At 45.4% G+C, this 22,033-nt stretch overlaps 1 protein-coding gene across 2 annotated transcripts in view; it reads left to right on the forward strand.

The window, feature by feature from the left end:
- The window catches only part of PRKCA (protein kinase C alpha), a 360,902-nt gene that overhangs the window by 131,087 nt on the left and 207,782 nt on the right, over positions 1-22,033 (forward strand). For both annotated transcript variants that reach the window (XM_061175760.1, XM_061175761.1), the window contains one exon: positions 14,714-14,796. In XM_061175760.1, the coding sequence (XP_061031743.1) occupies positions 14,714-14,796 (83 nt within the window). The remainder of the gene's footprint in view (positions 1-14,713; positions 14,797-22,033) is intronic.

A 22,033-nucleotide genomic window follows, 5' to 3' on the forward strand; every position in this document is an offset into this window, starting at 1 on the left:
GGGGGGGTGGGATAGGGAGGGTGGGAGGGAGACGCAAGAGGGAGGGGATATGGGGAGAGAGAGAGAGATATATATATATGTATAGCTGATTCACTTTGTTATACAGCAGAAACTAACCATTGTAAAGCAATTATACTCCAATAAAGATGTTTAAAAAAAAAAGCGTTTCAGGATCTTTTAGCTTGTTACTATGAATATCATCTTTAAAGTTATATTTTTAGTTAATGGTTGAAAAATTGAAATAAATGTAGATGAACAAAAGGGGGAAAAGTGAAATAAAATCTTCCCAAACACCATCCCTTTACCAGTTTGGTCTGTATCTTTGTAGACTCTTCCCCGTGCACAAACATGTATATCTTTTAAAATCAGTAAGTAGGTCTATATCACGATTGTTGTCAAATGTAAGTTTTTTTTTAAGTATTATGTATAAGTGTAGATTAAAAATCACTCTGGTGTCAAAATTCTGGATGACAATTTACCTTTTTTTTTTTTGGCTGCGCTGGGCGGCTCATGCAGTCTTAGTTCCTGACCAGGGATTGAACCCGGGCCCAAGGCAGTGAAAGCACCGTGTCCTAACCACTTGACTGCCAGGGAATTCCCAATTTACCATATTTCTAAACTTATTTTGCCTTATATTTTCTGGCATGCAATTTGGAAATGTAATACTCATTTTGTAAGGTTGACTTTTTTTTTTTTTTTTTTAATTTTCCTTGCTTCTGTGTTGCTCTCTGCCCAGTGTCCTTTTTTGTATGAAAACGTTCCCGGTTCCTTTGTCTCGAGTCTTTCCCCAGCCCTCACCATTTACCGGTGGGCATATGGAATCCCTTGGACACCTTCAGATTTCCTTTTTGGAAACTTCTGGCCTCATTGCTTTGTAATTATGTTGTGTTCCACATCCCTGATGCTTTATTAGTTCCTGACATACTTGATAAAAGAGAGGTAATTAGTGTATTATGGCTTCTTGTGAACTGTTGTCCAAGATAAGCAGAGGGAAATACTTGATGGGTAAAAATTTACATCATAATGTGGACTGATTTTTTTTTTTTTTGTCACGTAAGCTCCAGGTAATCTAAAGAAAGTGAAAGTGTTTTATTTAGGGAAACTTTCTGCCGGTATTTATCTCTAAGAATTAAAAACTGCCACTGCCTTGTGGCCGCCCTCTAATTTCAGAAGTACCATTGTACCATGTTTGCCGTTGTGTCCTACGGTTTCTAACTAAACTTTAATATCCTCCTTTCGTTCGGAGACAGTTCTCACCCCCATTCCAACATTGATTGAAATCAAAGCCAAACCAGAACATTAAATATGAAGCACTTTTTCCCTAACTTTACCCGCAGGAGCTTTGTAATCACGTCATGGCTAAAACAAACAGACGAAAGAAAGCGCTGGATTCTGAAATGAGAGTGTTTACTGAAGGATTTGGAGCAACTTCATAACTTCCTTCTGTGAACCGTGACCAAAAGTAGTGTTTTCTTGGTTGATATGAATCACGTTCCTTTCCGTCAGTGCTAGAGTTTTCCTCTGCCCCCTACCTGCCCCATAGTGTACATGAAGTGGCCGAAGCCTGTTTTCATAATTTCACATAGATTTAACTGTAGACTCCGTCACTCACCTGGGGGGGAAATGTCCCTTGACCTTTTGTCTTTTTTCAGCCTCCACAACAGTATGATTTCTACCACGAGTCTTCTGTGCACTTGAGGCCCGGATCAGAGCCCTTCTGTAGGCTTCCCACACTGGGAAGGCTTGACTTTACCTACTTCCTGATCTTGAAATCACCTATTTGTGACTCTGTTTTCCAAACTAGACTCAAAGCTCTTGGAGAGACCTGAGCCTTATTGATCTTCCCCATCGTCAGGGCCCGGCGCCCCACGTGGGATGTAGCTTTTGCTCAGTAAATCTTTGTTGACCAGAATTTAACTGAACTGAATGCTTCTTGTCTGCTGCCTCTGTTTCTTTACTGCCTGCTTTCCTGCTACCCACTCTATTTTATTTTTAAATTTTAATTTTTAAAAAAATTTTATTGAAGTATAGTTCATTTACAATGTTGTGTTAGTTTCTGGTATATAGCAAAGTGATTCAGTTATAAATATATATATATATATATAATACTCTTATTTTTCATTAAGGCTCATCACAGGATATTGAATGTAGTTCCCTGTGCTCTACAGTAGGACCTTGTTGTTTATCCATTCTCTATATAATAGTTTGCATCTGTTAACCCCAAACTCCCAATCCACCCCTCCTCCCCCCAGCCCTTGGCAACCACAAGTCTGTCCCCTATGTGACTCTGTTTCTGTTTCGTAGATAAGTTCATTTGTGTCGTATTTTGGATTTCACGTATGAGTGATATCATATTAACCCCTGTATTTGATATCTCTTTTTACCGCCACCCAAACCAGGACCTGTGTGTGACAATGACCCCCCAGTCCCTGACCTGATAGACTTGCCTCGGTCAGCTTCTTCCTGATTCTTTGTGCGAGTGACGCTGTTGAAAACTTCCTTTTTGAAACGCTCCCACCTTACAGATTTCAGGGCTTCAGGCTCTGTTTGCTTCTCTCCGAGGCCAGTCTCTGCTCTTCCGCTGATTCTTCTTCTCGCCACTCAAGCACACCATCTTTCTTGAAATGGCTTTCAGGATTTTCACCATCTCTTCTCAGGTGGTTTCCAACATCTCTTGTAGGCAGATGTCTGCAAAGCATTGTGCTTGATTAAACCCCAAGTCTTTCCATGCCTTCCTGGCTTTTTACTGGCCGCTTCACGGGTATTTGTGGAAGGAGTGGCCAAATGGACAAACATGCAGCTTTATTTTGAAAGATTGATATAGATTGTGAAATTTACGAACACCGGAGAGATAGACACGGTTCTTGGCTTTACTCCGACCTTCAGCTCGTAACCAAGTGACTTGTTTACTGAACAAATATGTGCTGAAGATGTTGACTCTTCCTGAGGCTGCTAGGATATCAGAGCTTTCACTTAAGGATGAAATTGTAGCCTAGGATTAAACAAGAGAAGAATCGAGGTGGGGAGAGTCATGACCTCATTACCCACCTGCCCAACCTCCCGCCCCACCCAAAAAAAAAAGCTTCCAGAGGGCACAGTTTGGAAACTACCACAGTAGAGTCTTTCTGAACTCTCCTCTGATTCTGTTATTCTCAGATACTCAGTGATGTTTACTGCCTTTTAAGAAGGTGAATGCTAAAGTTTACTTCCCTGAGCTCTTTGACCCTTGAGGATGCCAAGTGTTTGTTTTCTGGGTGGTTTAATACTTGTGTGGGAACGTGTGTTATATCACCACTAAAGACTGAGAAAGTACTTTACATAATCAGCAACTGTTCTACAAATAGTATCGTTGTTACAATTTTGATTGCAAATACTAGCTAATGTATAAAGCAGGACATAGAAAAAAAAAAGCCGATGATTTTAATTTGGGACTTCCTATTACACTTCTGTATTAAACCCTTTAAGAGTTCTGACTTTATTAAACTCATGAGCAAATGAGTCTGAACAAATGCCCCCAATATTTTTGAATTGCACCATTTCCATTTCACCAGCAATTTAGGTTTGAAATAACTTCTTTTTTTTTTTTTAACCGACAGTCACCCATAATCTTTGTGGGCCCTTATTTTTCCCTGTGGAAGTGTGAACAGAACCCTAACTCACGAGTTTGTTAATTGCTCACTGCTGCTTTGGACTTAAAGCTGTCCTCGGTGTTCACCGGTGATGCAGGTATATTTTATAGACACAAATGTGCTGTCCCACGGAGCTGTTACAGCCTGCTTTTGTTCGTCTCCCTTAGGTGAAACCTGAAGTTTATTTTTAATACATAAAGGCATACATTTATTTATTTATTTATTATATTTGGCTGCGTTGGGTCTTTGTTGCTGTGCACGGGCTTTCTCTAGTTGTGGCAAGCAGGGGGCTACTCTTCCTTGTAGTGCGCGGGCTTCTCATTGCGGTGGCTTCTCTTGTTGTGGAGCACGGGCTCTAGGCAGGCGGGCTTCAGTAGTTGTGGCTCGCGGGCTCAGTAGTTGTGGCTCGCGGGCTCTAGAGCGCAGGCTCAGTAGTTGTGGCGCATGGGCGTAGTTGCTCCGCAGCACGTGGGACCTTCCCAGACCAGGGATCGAACATGTGTCCCCTGCGTTGGCAGGTGGATCTTTAACCACTGTGCCACCAGGGAAGTCCCTGAAGTTGATTTCTGTACGAAGCTTTACCTGGACACTGTAGACTTACCTTCTCTTAATAACCTGGGTTCCATTTGAGAAGCACAGTGTTGCTATTTTCTTAAACACACACGCACCCATCTGAGTACAGTTTTCATTTATTGAATTATTTACTTTCTAGATACTGCCTTGGTTTATATGTGTGTATATATAAGTTTTCTAGGGCTGCCATAACAAAGTACCACAAACTGGGTGGCTTAAACAGAAGTTCTGGAGGCTGGAAGTCCAAAATCAAGGCGTCAGCAGGGTTGGTTCCCTCTGCGGCTGAGAAGGAGAATCTATTCCATGACCCTCCCCTGGTCTGAGGGTTTGCTGGCAATCAGGCACTTCTTGGCTTGTGGAAGCATCACCTGATTTCTGCCTTCATCCTCCCAGGACATCCTTCCTGGGTGCCCGAATTTCCCCTTTCTATAAGGACACCAGTCATATTGGATTGGGGCTCACCCTACGTCAGTATGATCTTAACTAACTATATCTACAACAACCCTATTTCCAAATAATTTCATGTTCTAAAGTACTTGGGATTGGGGCTTCAGCATGAATTGTGGGGTATAGGAGGACACAGTTCAAGCCATGACAGTATGGCTAATGCCTGAAATGTTGAGATGACAGACATTGTCATTTGGCAATTCTGGATAAGAGAGATGGGTAGAAATGACAATAAATTCCCCTGAGTGTGCTTCAGAGACTTGAAAGACAACTGCTGCAAGATCGTAAATCCTATCCTATGAAATTGTCTGATTATCCTGGACATACTAGGTATAAAAGAAACTTATTTTACACGTCTCTGCTCCGGTTTTTCTGATTAACTCTTCGTCAGTATAGTGACATAATTTCTTCAGGGCCTTTGACCAATGGAGGGAGAAAAAGACCTTGACCAAGTTTAACTTATTTTTTAGCCTTTTATTATGTATGTTTCCAAATATCTGCAAAAGTAGAGGGAATGAAGACCGTATACCCATCTCACAGCTTCGGTAATTGTTGGCTTTTGCCAATCTTGTTTCATTTATCCTTTTTTTTTTTTTTTCCTTGCTGGAGTCTGTTAAAGGAAATTGAAGACATCCTATTTTTTAAAGATAAATGTAGGAGGTTACAGTTTGTGACTATTAAAATTAAGAAAGAGAAAGGTAAAACTGCTCCATAATATAAAATATACCCTGGTTTCTGCATTATAACTGAAGGAGAAAAAAAGTGGGAGATAAAGGGAGGAGGAGCGGACAGAGAAGATGTGAGAGACACCTCTTCCTTTACATGTTGTTTTTCTTAACTAGACTCTGTGCTCCTTAAGGGCAGACACCATCCTTGAACCTTCATGCCTGGGGAGTGGGGCTGGACAGTAGATGCTTGATAAACATGTGCTGAGTAATTGAATAAGAGTGAAGTTCCCCCAAAGCCTTGCACAGACCCACTGAGAAAAACACATATTTGGCTATAGAGCCAGAGAAAAAGAGAGATCCCCCAGTTACTTTCCCTGACATTCACTCCCAGTGCAGCATTTTCACAGCCCTAGCGAGAGATAGGTTTCTCCCTGCTGCGTGCTCGTGCCCCAGGCGAGATGGGATTAGTTAGAAGCTAGAGGTTTCGTCTACACTGTAGGAGATCATTCTTCGTTTGCATTGAGAATTGAAGCATGATTCCTAAGTGTATTTACCACCTTCCATCCTCCCAGGATTCTAGAGCTGCAGCTTCTTTTGCCCGCCATTCTTGGAAAATTCGGGGTGCTCTTAATACAAGTGGCATGCATTTTGCTGAAAGAGTACAGTCTCGGGTGTCCTTACAGCAGGCAGACCTGTGCTCTTGGAAGTGAGTTACCTCGGTGCAGAGGAGACAAGTCCTGTTCTGCTAAAACAAGGGGGTTCTAGACTGGAAGGGGAGAGAGAAGGCAAAGTCTGTGGTTCTAGAGCCCAGTTCAACCTTACCTCCTTGCAAGTCCCTCACAAACCCCAGTTGAAGTCATTCCAGACTGAGAAATAAAAGACTTAAAAATACTGCAGTGAGAGTGAACCCCAATGTTAACTATGGACTTCGGGTGGTGATATGTCAATGTAGGGTCATCCGTTGTAACGAATGCCCCATTCTGGTGGAGGACGTTGGCAACAGAGACAGCCGTATGTGTGTGGGGACAGGGGGTCTGCATGGGAAAGCCCTGTTCCTTCCACTCAATCATGCTATGAACCTAAAGCTCTTAAATTGTTAAAAAGTGTTGTAGAGAGAAGTCTAGTATCACGGACTTGATAAACCCTTGTGTAGAACGTGTGCAGTGTTTAAGCATCAAAACAAGGAAATCTGAAGGGCGTCCTGGGTTATGGGTGTTCAGATAGGGACTCTTGTTGCCAGGGTAGGAAGGCTTTATGCCCTTAAGAAGTTACAAGGAAAGTTGGATTTTTAGATGATGTTGAAGTCGGCACAAAAGCACTGCAGATTTGAGCTTAACCATCAAACCTTAGGGTTTCCCTTCAAACACTGTTGCATGATTTGTCCTCTACTTTAAGGGAGGCTTTTGGTTCCATAAAGCAGATCAGCCTTTATACTACAGTTAAGGTAGTCAGATTTTATTACTGTATATTGATAGTTGGCATCAGAAAAGGCCATTCCATTTCAGTTCTGAGTTGAATATGGGAAGAAGTTGAAATAAGTAAAAGAAGGAAGACTGGCTAGCAGCTACCTGTCGGCATGTACATGGCTGTCATCTACATTCTTCCATGACGCTGGGGCTGTGATGGGCCAGTAATCATCAAAGCTTAGCTTTATTCTATGGCTGCAGAGGGAGCTTCTATTCTGGAGACTCCTATAAAATCCTTTCTTCCTTCAGCCCCTCCAGGCCCCCCGCACTCTCCTCTCATACCACCACCTCCTTTCCACATCACCTGCAAAGGTGGGTGTCCGCAGGACCCCCCCTTCCTGGAGTCCTCACTCACCGCCTGGCCTTCAGCTGTCAGCCAAGTGATGCCTCTCAGACCGTCGTCTGCGGTTGCCAGCTGTCCTTTGACCCCCAGCTCTGAAGTTCTCTTGCTGCCTGACGCTGTATCTTGGTGACCCCCCAGGACGTCATGCGCAACTTGTCGAAACCCGAGACCCCTGTTTAAACGACGGCACAGGGAAAAGTCTCTCCTCCTTCAGCTAGCGTAATTCCCGTGAACGGCTGGCCCAGGCTGCGGGTCCCCACGTCCAGGTCGGTTCTTTCTTGCCTTTTGGTCTCCTCCGTTCATTTCCACCACCTGCCGGTTCTCCCTGTGTCATTCAGGTCCTTCAGCTGCAGATGCAGACAGCTCGGGTCCAGCTGGCGTTAACCATAAAAAGCATGTATGACACGCGCTTCTGTATTCAGATGTATTAAATTAGATGGGATGTATGAAGGTACAGGTGTATATGAAGGAAATGAAAAATTTAAAGGGTGTTCGACAGATCACGGACCTGGAGGGCGAGTGCCACGCCGACACTGAGATCCGGTCTCTGTCTGTCTGTCTGTCTCTTCCCCCTTGGTCTTCTCTGCGCTGTTCGCCTCAGGGCTCTCCTCTTGGCTGTAGCATGGCAACACTGTTGGCCTAGATCCTCTGGCTAAGAATGTGGGGATCACCTCTGGCTCCCCTTCCTTCACACCTCAGGTTCAGTTCCTCAGCTCTTTCTTCAAAATACATCTCAGTTCCAGCCAGGGAGGAACGCAAACGAGGAAGCATCCGTGGGACTTGGTGACGTTAGAGGGAAAGTTGAGAGGACGTTAAAGGTGATTCTTCTGGGGAGGGGGAGAAGGGGGCTGCCTGGTCAGAAATAGGAATATTAGGGGTTTTGACAGGGTCTATTTGGGAGAATGTGCACAAAGGCATAGGGGCAGAATCAGTGTGCCGGCTGAAGAATGGCATTCCTTATATTATGTGATAAAGCACATTGATCTGATTTGTTTTCATACAACTTTAATGTGTATCACATGAGAAGACTGTTTGCATTGTTACAAATCTGAAACCAATAATTTTCTTTTAACATGCAAATATAATATAAGCTCAGTTTTTCGTTACTTTCCCTACAAAGCTGAAAGCAGCTCGCTCGCCTTAGAGATTTTCATTTCACTGCATTCCGACGTGACGTTACTTACCTTCCATTAATCCCTTCCAGCTAAGCAAAATTTAATTAAAACCATCTCACATGATGACAGCCATTTATGTATTTAAAAAAAGGAACTCGCAGAAGCTCAGCTACCCATCTTCTACTCTAAATGAAGTCAAACTATTAAATTTAGTAGGTTCCTTTTTTGAATTCAGGATTCGTTACATAATGGCTTTTACCCCATTAATTTTGGACAACAAAGTTTTTATGCATATGTTCCATGTTACGTGACTGTGAACTGAATTTGAAATGATATGGTCTTAAGACTTGAAGGTGAAAGGGAATTATTGTTTAAAAAGAAATGGAAAATGATACCTAAGTATGTATTTTTTCCCCGCAATGAGCATGGCGATCTTTGTGAAGTGTGAACAGGGATGATCCCATTTTGCGTGTAATGAAGTGACAAAGTATCTCAAGGATTTGGTAGGAAAGCCGGGCTCACAGGGTGAAGGTCCTTGTTTCCATCGCTGGTACTGATGCTGACTATTCGCATGTGAGATGTGAGAGTCAAAGGAGCCCATCTCTAATCCTACACGATCGTGTGAGTCCTTGGCTCTGAAACTCAATTTTCCCCATGTCCCCACTCTAATCTGGCATGGACTTTGTGTAGAATCTTATGAAATGGAAGTAAATACTTCCTTGGTTTTGGAGCTGTAACTCAACTGTGAACACAAGAAAATCATAAATTCACATAAGCAAGACTCTACAGCTGTGCCCCTTGCTTATAACTTCATAAATGTCAGTCACTCTAGTTTGACGCATTACTTAAATTATATCGTGGTAAACTATACATAACATAAAATTTACCATTTTAACCATTTTTATGTGTACAGTTCAGTGGCATTTAGTATATGCACAAGGTTGTACAGTCATCACCACTTACCATTTCCAAAATCCTTTATCATTCCAAACAAACTCTGTACCCACCCACACCCCACATCACCTCTGTTCTACTTTACATCTCTGCGAATTCTAGGGATCTCATATAAGTGGAATCATACGGTATTTGTTCTTTTGCGACTGGCCTACTGCACTCTGCATAATGTTTTCCAGGTTCATCCATGTTGTAGCAGGTGTCAGAATTTCCTTTTTAAGGCTGAATGATGTTACATTGTATGTATAGAGCACATTTTGTTGATCCATCCATCTCTTGATGGACATCAAGGTTGTTTCCACATTTCACTACTGCAATTAAGTCTGTTATGAACACCAGGGCACAAATCTCTTGCTTGAGATCCGCTTCCGGTTCTTTTGGTCTTATACCCGAAAGTGGAATTGTTGGATGGTAGGGTAGTTCTGTGTTTAATTTCTTGAGAAACAGCTGCACTGTTGTCCACAGGGACTGTACCATTTTAACATTCTTACCAGCAGTGGACAAAGGTTCCAGTTTCGTCTCATCCTCACCATCACCTGGTACTTTGTTTTCTTCTTTCTTTTAATAATAGCCTTCCTAGTAGGTATGAAGTAGTGACTAATCACCTTTTTTGTGTGTGATCGTGTTGGTGGCATTTTTAAGGAGGAATTTGCATTGATGAGCAAGAAGCACTTAACTGCAGCTGATTCCTTGTTATGTGGCATCAGTTCACCATGCTTTTTTTCTTTTTAAGTAAAGCTCTGTGCATGAATGGAGGATGGAAGATGTTTCTGGGCTTCCCATTTGCCCACGATCACTCTAGGAAACATTGTCCAGTATCACGAGCTCCCAGTTGTCCATCTGTGTGACGATGACATTTGACACAGAGACAAAGCACTCAGGTCCACCCGGTGTGTGTGATGGGCCAAGACTCGTTACCGCTGAGCCCGCTCGTATCAAATTCGTGGGTGGGGGAACAGAGTCAGAAGGGGGTGTTGTTTCTCTGGGTGGATTTCAGCCCACCCTCTACTGGTTTTTGTTCTCTTGAAACTAGCAATCGTGATTGAGAACCGCTGTGAACATCAATAGGTCAGCGTCACCACACACACCTCTATTTTTTTGGGGGGGGGGAATTTTTACGAATTCTTGAGCCAAACATAGGTGACTTATTTGTTCTGTATCTGAAACGTACTTTTGACAGATGGCGAAAACTCGCCTTAATTTCCATCCATTTGACTTCCATAAGTAAGATCAGCCTGCAGTACGGATCAGGAGAGTGAATATTCTCAATTTTAGAGCCAGGTGACATTAAGAATCGCTGTCTGTCCAGGCCTGTGGTCTTGATGATTTTTTTGTCCTCCGTGTCGTTTGCTTAGTGCCGTGTGTCATCCGTCACTGCCAGGCAGCAGAAGTGCATCACAGAGGATTAGAGAAAAGCCATTTTGTGCTTAGAAAATAATTGAATGAAGATTTACTTTGTGGCTTCAAGCTGCAGGATAGCTTTGTATCTTCAAACCTCTCATTTGGTTACGTAAGCAGAGGTGACCCAAAGTCTTTGAAAATGAAACCCCATCCGGAGTCGTATAGGCCAGCCTGGGCTTGCTTCAGCAAAGGCTCCTTGAGGGGCCAGGGGTCCAGCTCCAGGACACAAACCATAGGGCAGGAAGAAGCTGCCAGGCCCTGTGTCTCCACTTCTTCCTCCTTGCCTGCCAAGGTCAAGCAAATATGTATGGAAAGTGTCCTGTGTGATCCCCCTGACCCTCCACGCTCCCCGATTCCCTTGCCCCACAGAACGTGGTGAGATGCAGACTTTCAGAATTCCAAATAATAAAGGATAGAAACAATAGCACCTAATTGTTAGCCCAAGGAAGTCTGTGCTCCCCTGGTGGACCCAGGGCATTCTCTTGTTTTATTCAGTCCTTTCCTCATTCTTCAGCTGCACTAGCAAGACTTCTCAAATGTTGGTGTTTCATTGTCTTACGAAGTAAGAATTACCCAACTTAGTTTAGAACCTGAAACCAGAGGTCAAGGCCAGCTGTCCGGGATTTTGGAGCGTGTGGCCCTTGCTCAGTTTCCTGGGCAGCCTTTCCCAGGCAGTGCTGCTTCCGGCTGGAGTCAACTCCAGCCCAGCTCCTCTTCCTGGCCGCCCAGTCTCCCTGCAGCTGGGGTGGGAGTGAGCCGAGAGGGTCTCTGGTGCTTCCTCTCCTTAATCTGCCCCCCATGCCGGGCGTGGGTGCTGGCATGTTCTTCTTCATTAGGTCTGAATCTTGAGTCTTTGAATGGGCCTTGCAGGGTCTTTATCCCCTGATAACTCTCCTGGGGGAGCAGCTTTCTGGACCCTTCTCCCCCCTCTCCCGTTGGGGGAGTGAGTACAGGCACTTTAGATGTAAGGTGGGGCGAGAGGGGCCACTGAGGCAGGTTGGGGAGAAGTGATTTTGGGGTGGGCAGGGGTTTTGCTGCCCTTTCGGATTATATTGTGCAGTGAGGGTTCTTTTCAGGATAAAATTGGACGTGCGATTTAAGGTGTGCAGTTGATACACGGCCAGCTGGAGGGATGTAATTGCACTGACAGGTAAAGGGGGATTGAAAGGACAGGTGCAAACACCGAACTAGCCAAAGGGATCTGATAAATGTGGATTTTCTTCAGTGTCCACCTGAATGAGATGGACAGAAAAGAGATGAAAGACACGACTGTTTGAATGATTAAGTAGGGAATCAGAATGCTCCTTTTCCCTTCAAAACACCACATCCATAATAAACTGTGATGAGGAAATAGGGCTCCCGTGGCCCTCTCCCTTCAGTGACTTATCATCCTAATCCCAGCGAGTGAAAGCTGACTCTGTCTGGGGAGAGCGAGCTGACGGGATTAATCTGAGCCCATTATCCATCCTTAGGGAGTGTCGTGATGGGGGTGCTGCAGCAACACCGGGAGAGCCCGCTGCTCTGAAGGCTGTTAGGAGTGACGTGCTGCCCTTTTGCAGCGTCTGGGCCGTGCCCGGGCAGCCAGGGGCTCTTTCCTCTGCGCCCTTACAGTACCCGCCTCCGGCCCCAGTGGTGCCCCGTGGGCAGCAGCCCGAGAGAGCCCCTCCCTCAGGTCCTCTCTGCTTCTGGAAGGATGCTCCTTATGAGATCTTGAGCGCTCACCTTCCTGTGGGTGGTCCCCTCACTTGTCCGATTCTGCCTGCTCATGCGGAGCCTGAAGTTTTTTTATAAAAGATGTACTTTTACAGTGACCTTGTATTATGACCATAATACTTAAATACTTAAAATAAAACTGTTTAAAAAGAAAACAGTCATCCTTTATCTTGCTTCTCTGACGTGGTTTACCCCCATCTTCATCCTCCAGGTTTCATATGTATACACCCGCATAGACACACACACATACATGTATTTATGTGTATATATTTATTAAATATACTTAAGATTATGTTTTCATGTACCCATTTTCCTGGCACCCACGTGCAGAATCTTGGCACCACCTTCAGCAGCTTTTGCTCTCCTGCCCACCAGTGTGACGTGGTGGCGGGAAGGGCTGTAGGGTCCAGCAGACCTTAGTTCGAGTCCTTGCTCCGCTACGTGGAGGAGGGTGACTGTACCTAAGGCCCTCGTCTGTCTGCCCCGTCCGTCTCTCCGTCCGTCTGTCCTCTCCCACCGTCTCTTCTGTCTGCAAACCCTGTGCCCTTGTAACATGCTAGACGGCAGAGATCAGTACAGCGTTTTCCCTTCTGTAAAATGTAGGCGTCAGAGCATATGTAGTGTTATGAGGATTCAGTGAGATCGTGCAGGTGAGATGACCCATCCAAGTGACACAGAGCAGGAGGCTCGACAGACGGTGTCTGCGGTCAGCTGTCAGGTCCCATCAGTTCTTCGACTTCCCTGACATCTCTTACCTCCATCTCTTACAGACTGAATAGTGATGGGTGATCACTTTCATTCCCAGACTCTACAGTGGGCTTCCACCGGCCCTTACGGCCGGACCTGTTCCAGTGCATTCTTCCCATCACCACCATTGGCCCTTCAGAAGCACTGCTTTTGTTCTGTGTTATTCTGGTTCACGCCTTTCGGGGCTGCTCATGCTGACCACAAATATCCTGAATGTCTTACTGGCCCCTAAATGCTCCCTTAGTTTTAGGGTCTTGGCTCTGGGCAAACCTGCCAGCCTCTCCCACCCTCTCCTGGGCCTGACCCTGTTCAGTTGGCTTTATCTACTGACACATGTGCAGGAAGGTGTACTGATAGTATCGCTTGTGGGAGTAGACGAGAGCTAGGAACCTGGGAATTTCTAGCCTGCCTTCTGCACTAAAGACTAAGGACTCACCCAGTATTTCTGAGGGAATATTGTTTCTTAGCGTGCTGTTCAGCAAAGAACAATAGAGTAGTGGGTTATGCCCTTTGGAGCTGAACCGGAAGCTTTTAAGGAAGAGTGACCTCAGTCATTTATTTTTTTGTATCCTCCATGTTATACTTTTCATAAAAATCTTAGGTTACTTATTAATTTCTATAACTAGTGATTCAGTTACTGATTCATCTTCGGGAATACTTACCAAACCGTGCTGAGTTTGGAAAACGCTTTGTGTCGTGCATTTGGTAGATTTGCGGGTCCCCTCCCAGCTAGTGCCGAGCAGGCATAGACAAGAGGGATGTGAGGATGCACCCTAGCTTTTCTTCACTTCAGAGGGCTGTTTTCTGTAGGTTGGGTTTGTGTCTTCAGGAGTTCTTGACGTTCAGAATTCTTCTAAGGAAGTTCTGCACCCACAGTTGGGGATATACACGTATTATTTATAATAAATTATTCTCTAACTAATAGGGTCTAGTGTTTATCAACGTTTACACACCTCTGTGTTGGTGGAGGAGAGTGTACAGTACTTTACATGTTGCTTCCTGGTTTATACCTTGGGAGAACTGTCTTACAATCCCTAGCACTTCCCCTCAACTTTAGAGAAGAGGAACTAAGGTTTAGGTCTCCCTGGGCCCTGTCCGTGCTGGCATTTTGTGGTTCTGTTATGTAGGAGTCCAGTCAGTACCAAATGTGGGGACTTCCCTGGTGGCGCAGTGGTGAAGAATCCGCCTGCCAATGCAGGGGACACGGGTTCGAACCCTGGTCCGGGAAGATCCCACATGCCGCGGAGCAACTAAGCCCGCGAGCCACAACTACTGAAGCCCATGTGCCACAACTGCTGAGCCTGCGAGCCACAACTGCTGAAGCCCACACGCCTAGAGCCCATGGCTCCACACTGAGAAGCCCATGCACCACGACGAAGAGCAGCCCCTGCTCGCTGCAACTAGAGAAAGCCCGCGTGCAGCAACGAAGACCCAACGCAGCCAAAAATAAATAATAACTAAATAAATTTATTAAAAAAACCCAAAAACCAAATGTGGCTGAGTCTGGAATGAAATGCCTTCTGATTTCTGTTTATGAGATTCTTTCTGTAGTGAAATTAAATTGGCTTCTGACAGCATGTAGCCCTGTTGGGAAAAACAAAGTTTTGTATATTCAATCTAGACTTTACTAATTTTAGTTTTCTTTTCTCTCCACCAGTTTGCTGTTTTGTGGTTCACAAGAGGTGCCATGAATTCGTTACTTTTTCTTGTCCGGGTGCGGATAAAGGACCTGACACTGATGTAAGTAGGCTGGAAACTATTATTTTATGTTGATGAGGGTTTCTGAGTTTAATTTTTTTAATGCCTGAACTACTGTTGTTCTGGCACATACCGTTAATGGAAAGACTTACCAGTTCATTTCGTATAACTTTGGCTTTTACTAATGAATAGATTTATAGTCCTTTTGAACCCTGGCAGGACTATCCCAGGCTCAGAGGAGAATTTCCTGTTATCTTGTTTGTACTCTTCAGCTCTGGGTGGCACGTAGGCTAAACCTACCAAATTTATAGCTGTAGCTTTCACAAACACAAGGCAGTTCTTTTTGGAAAATGTTGACACATTTTACAATGAACATAAATCGCCCTTCAGTTTATTTGTAACGGTTGATTAACTAGTAGGGCCCTCACTGCCTTTGGCCGAGGTAACAAACTGTTCCTAGTTTGTTTCATGGGATCCTTGCTGCCTTTCATTAGGTATTATAAATGCTCCTGTTGACTTGAATAATTCAGCGTCTGTTTCGCTGAACAAATGATCTCTGAAACTGCCCACATGTGAATACCTCATCTCTCTGATTTGTGTCCTAACTCTGCCGTCTCTGCTGAGTCTCTCCCTTGCATCCCTTGTTGGCTGAAAAGCGAGGTTCGCAGAGCAGAGTGGGAGCTTGGGGGTGGGGGAAGCACCAGTGCCTAAAATACATCCAGTGGAGGGGAACTTGAGCTGTTACATGGAAAGTCATATTTTTAACTGAAAAAAAAATTGCAGGGGAGGCCCGGGAGAGTAGGCATTTCTGGATGGCGTGTGCTGGACCTCTTTGGCCGCTAATGCTTAAATGATTTGCTCCAAATGATTCCTACCTTCGGTGCTTGTTCTGATTGTTCTGGTTGGGTTTTTTTGGTTTTTGTTTTTTTAAGGCATTCCAAGTGGATCATCTTGCCTTGAGGGAGATTACAGAGGTAGAAGAAAAGAAGTTAGAGGCCAGGAGAGAGCTCTGAGGAGCTCCATCCTGCAGATCAGATGGGAGAGGAAAGGCAGGGAAGGGGACCGGGAGGAGGCCAGGAGGGTGAGAGGCCAAGTTCACGATCCCCTAAAGGGCCTGTCGGCCAACGCTGATCCCATCTGTGATCTTGTTCTGAATCCTCTGTTGGCTCCTAATATTCCACGTAGATGGTAACACACATCCGGGTTTGCACAGGACAGACTTGCTTACCTGGGAAAGCCTTGGTTGATGCTTGTTTATGGCTGTTAATTATCTTCAGCAGCTCCTTTCCCGCTCAGAATTTTATCCTGTTGGGGCTGATGGCTGTGGCCACCCTCCTCCCAGCCTGGGGCCAGGTACAGGGTGTTAGCAAAGAGCTTTTCGCCGTGAAGCGTAACGACGGGCACACCTGTGATCTGCTCCCGCTCATCTGTGTGTGTGCTGACTTGCCTCACATGTTAATATACTCAACATTTAAGTTACGAGATGAGCTTTTTTCGAATCTGAGAGAGAAAGAAGTGGGCGAGCTACTAAAAAGGTACAGAATAATCGGCCAGTCCTGCCTGTCTGATCAAAAAGGACTGTGCACTCTTCTCCAAGGGGAACTTCTGCCTTTTGGTCCTTGGCATCCAGAGACTGTGATTGCAGGGCCCGGCCGGTGGGGGCTTGAGGGCCCGGCTCCTCCTCAGGCCCCTTCCCTGCGCTTTTACAATTTCCATCTCGAAGCCTCTTTGTCCTTCAGTCTGGAGCTCCTCCCTGTGCTTAGGACAACCTCTGCCCCTCGAGAATTGTGCCTCCGTGTGACTCCCCTCCCGCCAGAGGGAACACGAGGTACCTGGGTTTCCAGGGTGTGTGCGTGCTTCTGTGTGTGTGCGCGTGTGTGCGTGTATGTTAGCGCTTTAAATCCTTGTTTTCCATACTTTGTTTTCTCTGCGCCTTCAGTGAGAAAAGCCACGAAGCGTCACTTTTAGAGAGAGGCTCACACCAACCTCAGTCCTGCTGTGAAGGATCATGTCCGGACGCACCCCCTTCAATCTGTACAAGTGTAGGGAGAGGAGAGTCTGATGTGACGTGTTTAAGATGACACAAGTGCTCAACAACTCTTTAAACGTAACCCTTGGGAGGTTTGCCCTGTGTGCTGGGTATGTGGACATTGGAGAAGGTGGAGGGGGGTCTGTTGAAAGGCTTCAAGCCCTGGAGGTCATCGGCTTCCTGGGTTTTGGTCTGCATTTTGCGCAGTCTCCCTGCCTTTATTCACCTGATGCATCCTCACCGGCCGGTGCCCCTGGCCTGTCCGGGGAGAAACGATTCCTGAAGGGCTTTACTCTTCTTATATCTGAGCCGTCCAACTGAGTCGAATTCAGAGGATTTAAAAATAACCTCCGGGGTGATTACTGAAGCTTCCCGGGTTGGGGGGAGCCCCCTCCATGCAGGTGGCATCAGGAGGTGGCTGCAGCCGCCTGCATGTTTGCAGGAGCACAAGTGAGGAGATGAACCGACTTGTTACAAGGCCGGGAAGCTTGCTTCTGATCTGGGTGCCCCTTCAAGTCTGTGAAGCCCGTGAGACCGAGCCCTCTGAAGAAGCTGAGAGCATTGACCATAAATGACTGACTCACAGCCAAAAATGGGACCCAGTGCACAAGTTGCTGCAAAGCAGGAGCAGCGTCCGGGTCCGGAGGGAGCTGGACCCCGCGGGCAGCCGTGTGTCCAGAGGACGGAGCTGCCTGCTTTGCCTTTTGACAGCCTGCGAATTCTCTTGTTCTCAAGTTCTTCTCGGTGTCTTAGAAACTGAGCAAAGGAAAAAAGGCTGCTAAGTTGTTTAAATTTCAACCTTTCAAAGCTGCATTTATAACAAAACTCGGAACGTGTAAAATAAATCTAGAAATAAATTTAATTAGTGGATCTTCTATTTTCACAAAGTGTGCTTTTACATGTAATAGGGAAACAAGACCATTGTGTGAGAAAACCCCTGTTATACCCCAAACAGTTTTTACGTTCCTGAACCAACAAAGTGTGATTTGTAAAAGGTGCAGGTGCTAAAAAGTGGCATTTAAAATTCAGCAGAGGTACTTCCCGGGTGGCGCAGTGGTTAAGAATCCGCCTGCCAATGCAGGGGACACGGGTTCGAGCCCTGGTCCAGGAAGATTCCACATGCCGCGGAGCAACTAAGCCCATGTGCCACAACTACTGAGTCTGCGCTCTAGAGCCCGCGAGCCACAACTACTGAGCCCGTGTGCTCTAGGGCCTGTGAGCCACAACTACTGAGCCCGCACACCACAACTACTGAAGGCTGCGTGCTTTAGGGCCCGTGCTCCGCAACAAGAGAAGCCACTGGGACGAAGGGTGGCCCCCACTCGCCGCAACTAGAGAAAGCCCCGTGTGCAGCAACGGAGACCAAACACGGCCAAAAATTTTTTTAAAAAAAAGAAAAGAAAAAGAAAAAAGAAAATAAGGAGAAAGATTTCCCTCCCCTTCAAAAAAAATAAATAAATAAAATTCAGCAGAGTGAGGTAAAGAGAGTCTCAGAGCAGGAACTGGGAGCCTTGCCCTGCCAAGTCACTGAAAACCTTTCTAGATCGTGCTTTTCTTATTCATCAATAGGGAGATTGAACTTGGTGATCTTTACAGTTGTTTTCAACCCTAAATAATATTTTGTCACCTAAATGTTTACCGAGGGCTTCAAGCTGTGAAGATAAAAAGGTGACCGACAGGTCCTGCCTTCCCAGTGCATCCTCTCTGATGAAAAGGATGCAGAGCCTCACACTCTAAGGTTGCATGTGACGGCTGCCATCAGTGGGGGAAGAAATAAGCTGTTGTTGAGTTTGAGTGGAGGGGAGAGTGCATCTCATGGAAGAATGAGGGAAGGCTTCCTGAAGGTGGTGACATTTTTAAGATTTATTTCAATTTTATTTTTTCAAAATGTTCTTTTAAAAACAAGTAGACCAGTATTTTCCTGTTTCTCCTGCTGGCTTAAGGGAGTTCATCCCTCGCCAAATGCTGCTACCCGGTGGTGTGTAAACTCAGGTGACACATCCTTGCAAGAGGACCCGTTAAAAGAGCACAGGCCAGAGAGACCCGCCATGTTCTGCAGATCCTGGTGGGATTCCCCCCAGGTGAACCTCTGAGTGGAAGCCTCGCCGGTCCTGAAACCCTGCTCTGCACTCCTCACGTGCCATGCTGCCACAGGAAACCTGGAAAAGAAGTTATTTCGGGGAAACAAACCCAACCCAAAGCTCCCGTGCTAATTCTGTTCTTCAGTGGGTGGATTATTTTATGTACCAGATTCACAGTAACAGAAGTATTTCCTACAAGGGAAGGGACTCCTGCTACTTTTGCACCAAATTAATTTAGCTGTGAATTAAAAATAGCCTCCAACACTTGCATCCCCATCTGCAGTTCTGATGCGCTACAGGGGGCCGCGGAGGGTGGGACATCCATCCTCTTGATGCGCCAGTGAGAAGAGGGGGTGTGTGTGGTGTGAAAATAGAGAAGGTGCCCTGTGCGGGAACCAGGGGGCCAGGAGACCTGTTCTTGAGAGGGTCATCCCGGGGGCTTTTCAGCTTAATCCAATGGCTGAAGTTGCCACTGCACGAATGTCTTTGGAACTCTACGCTCAGAATGGCACGTACGGCCAGCAACTCATTCTTTTTAAAATCTCTCCTCTTGCCCCCTGTCAGCCTTTGAGAGTGTGGTGTGATTGTTTAGGGGAAGCAGTCAAAAGCCCAGTGGAGCCAGATCTGAAAAAGGGGTGTGATTAAGGTGGGTGGTATCATTTTTGGTCAAAAAGGGGGTAAGATGATAAGGTAGACAGTGATTTTCTTGGGAAAATTATAAACTGTCTCTGACATCAGATTTGAAAGCGACTTTTGTGCCTGAAGCATGGAAAACACGTAGGAATCGTTGCGTAGCTTCTCACGGACACTTTTAGTTAATACCCATTCTAGAAAATTGTTGTCTTCCTTGACGGTCATGCCTACACAGTGAATTCTTCATGGGGCTGTCCTCTGTCGTTTCCCTTTGGAAACCAACAGCCCGGTGCAGAGCCTGGCACAGAATGGGTGCACAAAGAATAGTTGTTGAACCAGAGAATGAGCGGATGAAGGTCTGATAACCTAATTTGATCACCAGTTGTATTTACATGATCTTGAATTACTTGGCTAGTTTTAGCTACGCGTGAGATTGTTACTGAACTTGCCCAGAACTTAGGAATGGATGTTTCATCAGCATTATTATGTCACCTCGCAGGGTGGAAGCCACACCTGATGGGCTTTCCTTCTCCTTACAGTAGTCATTTCAAACCATGGTCTCAGCTATTTGGAGTTTAGTTTAAAAAAATGGTGAATTTGGACAATAGCTTTTGACTGATTGGGGTCAAAAATTGGTATGAAGGCTTCCTTATTTTTTCTGACCCATACCAAGTGACTTAGTAATATCAGACAGTTCATGATGTACAAACAACCAACTTAACCTGTGCCTGAGAACTGGAGTCTGGGGCCACTTGTGGCTCAAATCATTGGGAGCTCAGAGATAGAAGTTCTGCTTCACAAGTCATGACATCTTTATGATGGTACCTGATGTGTACTTATCATCTCTATGTCTGGTGCTTTTTCTGTTATTATTTGTAATTGTTAAATGTTTCTTGAGCGTTTATTTCATGCTAGGTGCTATGAGATGCAAAGGTTAAAAAAAAAACATGGTCTTTGTCTTCAAATAGCTTATCCTTAGTGGGAAGTCATACATATGAATCAACATGATTATTTATTCAGATGATTACTTCCGTGGATAACCCACATAAATGCACACGTTATTATCTTCATTGTACAGATGTGAAAATGGAGGCTTGGGGGTGGTTAAGCGACCTGCCAGAGTCCAGCAGTAAGTGGTGAGCTTTGACCCAGGTCTCTCTGCTTCCAACCCTGTTCTTTCTTTGGTGCCACATGGTTGGTTAGTAGAAGCCAACTTCAGGGGCAGGCTTTCTGTTGGCGAAGGCTCTATTTTGGGGGTCGGAGTCTGGGGTCAGTGTGTCTATGAGAAATCTCAAAACAGTAAGAAACTTGAGATGATAAAATCCCAAGATGTTAACAGTAAAAGTGTTCACCAGGAGGACTGACAGTGCCCAGTAGTGAAGACTACAGCATGTGATGGGACCAGGTGAGAGCCTGAAGCCATTTGGAGACTTGATTCTGGTTCTCCTCAAGAAAATGGGAAGGTAGGGCTTCCCAGGACCCTGGGTTTCTGGAAAGATTCATTGCAAGTGGGTTCACGCTAAGCTGAAAGCCAGCCCAGAGAGCTCTTTGGCTTATGCCAGAGCTTGTTCCTGGATTTTAATGAGTCACTCTTTGATAAACTGAAGAAGGAGTCCCATTCAATTAGCTAATACCTTCTCCACCTTGGCTCTGTTTTTGCTGTTTAATAAATTGCCAGTGGGAGACTCAGGAAAAGTCTATGGTCAAAAAGAAGTGCATTTCCTAGGGGCTAGGAGAGGAAGGAAGATGGAGGGTTTTCTGTGACATTTCTTTCTTTACAGTGAGAGCAAGGGTCCAAAACAATGACAACAGTCAATGAACCTACTTAGTAGGAATTCTGTCTAGGCCTTCGACAGTGGCCGAGAGAGATGAAACCAGTGGGAGAGTTGCTTTGCTGACAGCTGTTTATACTGTGTTGCACCAGAAGCTGTGAGCAAACGCCCTCAATCATAGTCTGTTATGAGCAGGAGGTGAGATGGACAGAGGGAAGGTCAATTGTCCTAATCATTTTGTTTCATTCCACATTTCTATTTATTTTTATAATCCAGCCTGTTCCCAAAACGCATTTATTTTGAGACTGATAGTCCAAGGGTGGAAAGCCAGGTTCTAAGAAGAATGTCACTGCCATGACACGACTGTGCCACTCTCCTGCTTCACATTTTCCCAGGGTTTCTACAGGGTCACACACGATGACTCCACTGGCTGTTTGCTGTGGCTGTTGGCCAGGAAGCCTTGGTCCTCCTCCACCTTGACCTTTCCAGAGGAGAGTAGCACAGGTTTCTTACATAGTGGTGGCAGTTTTCCAAGAGGGCGAGCCTTAGCGCACTTACACGTTATGTGTCCTGATGTCTCACGACCAAAGCAAGTCACATGGCCAAGCTCAGGGTCCCTGTGAAGGTAGATTAGTTCGGGGTTCTCCAGAGAAACAGAACTGATAGGCTGTGTGTGTGTGTGTGTGTGTATTTGTGTGCACAGGTGTGTGTGGGTGTGCAGGTGTGTGTGTGCGCACACAGGTGTGTGTGTGTTTCCCACAAAG

Source organism: Eubalaena glacialis, chromosome 19 (assembly GCF_028564815.1).
Source record: "Eubalaena glacialis isolate mEubGla1 chromosome 19, mEubGla1.1.hap2.+ XY, whole genome shotgun sequence".
In the NCBI taxonomy this organism is placed as follows: domain Eukaryota; kingdom Metazoa; phylum Chordata; class Mammalia; order Artiodactyla; family Balaenidae; genus Eubalaena; species Eubalaena glacialis.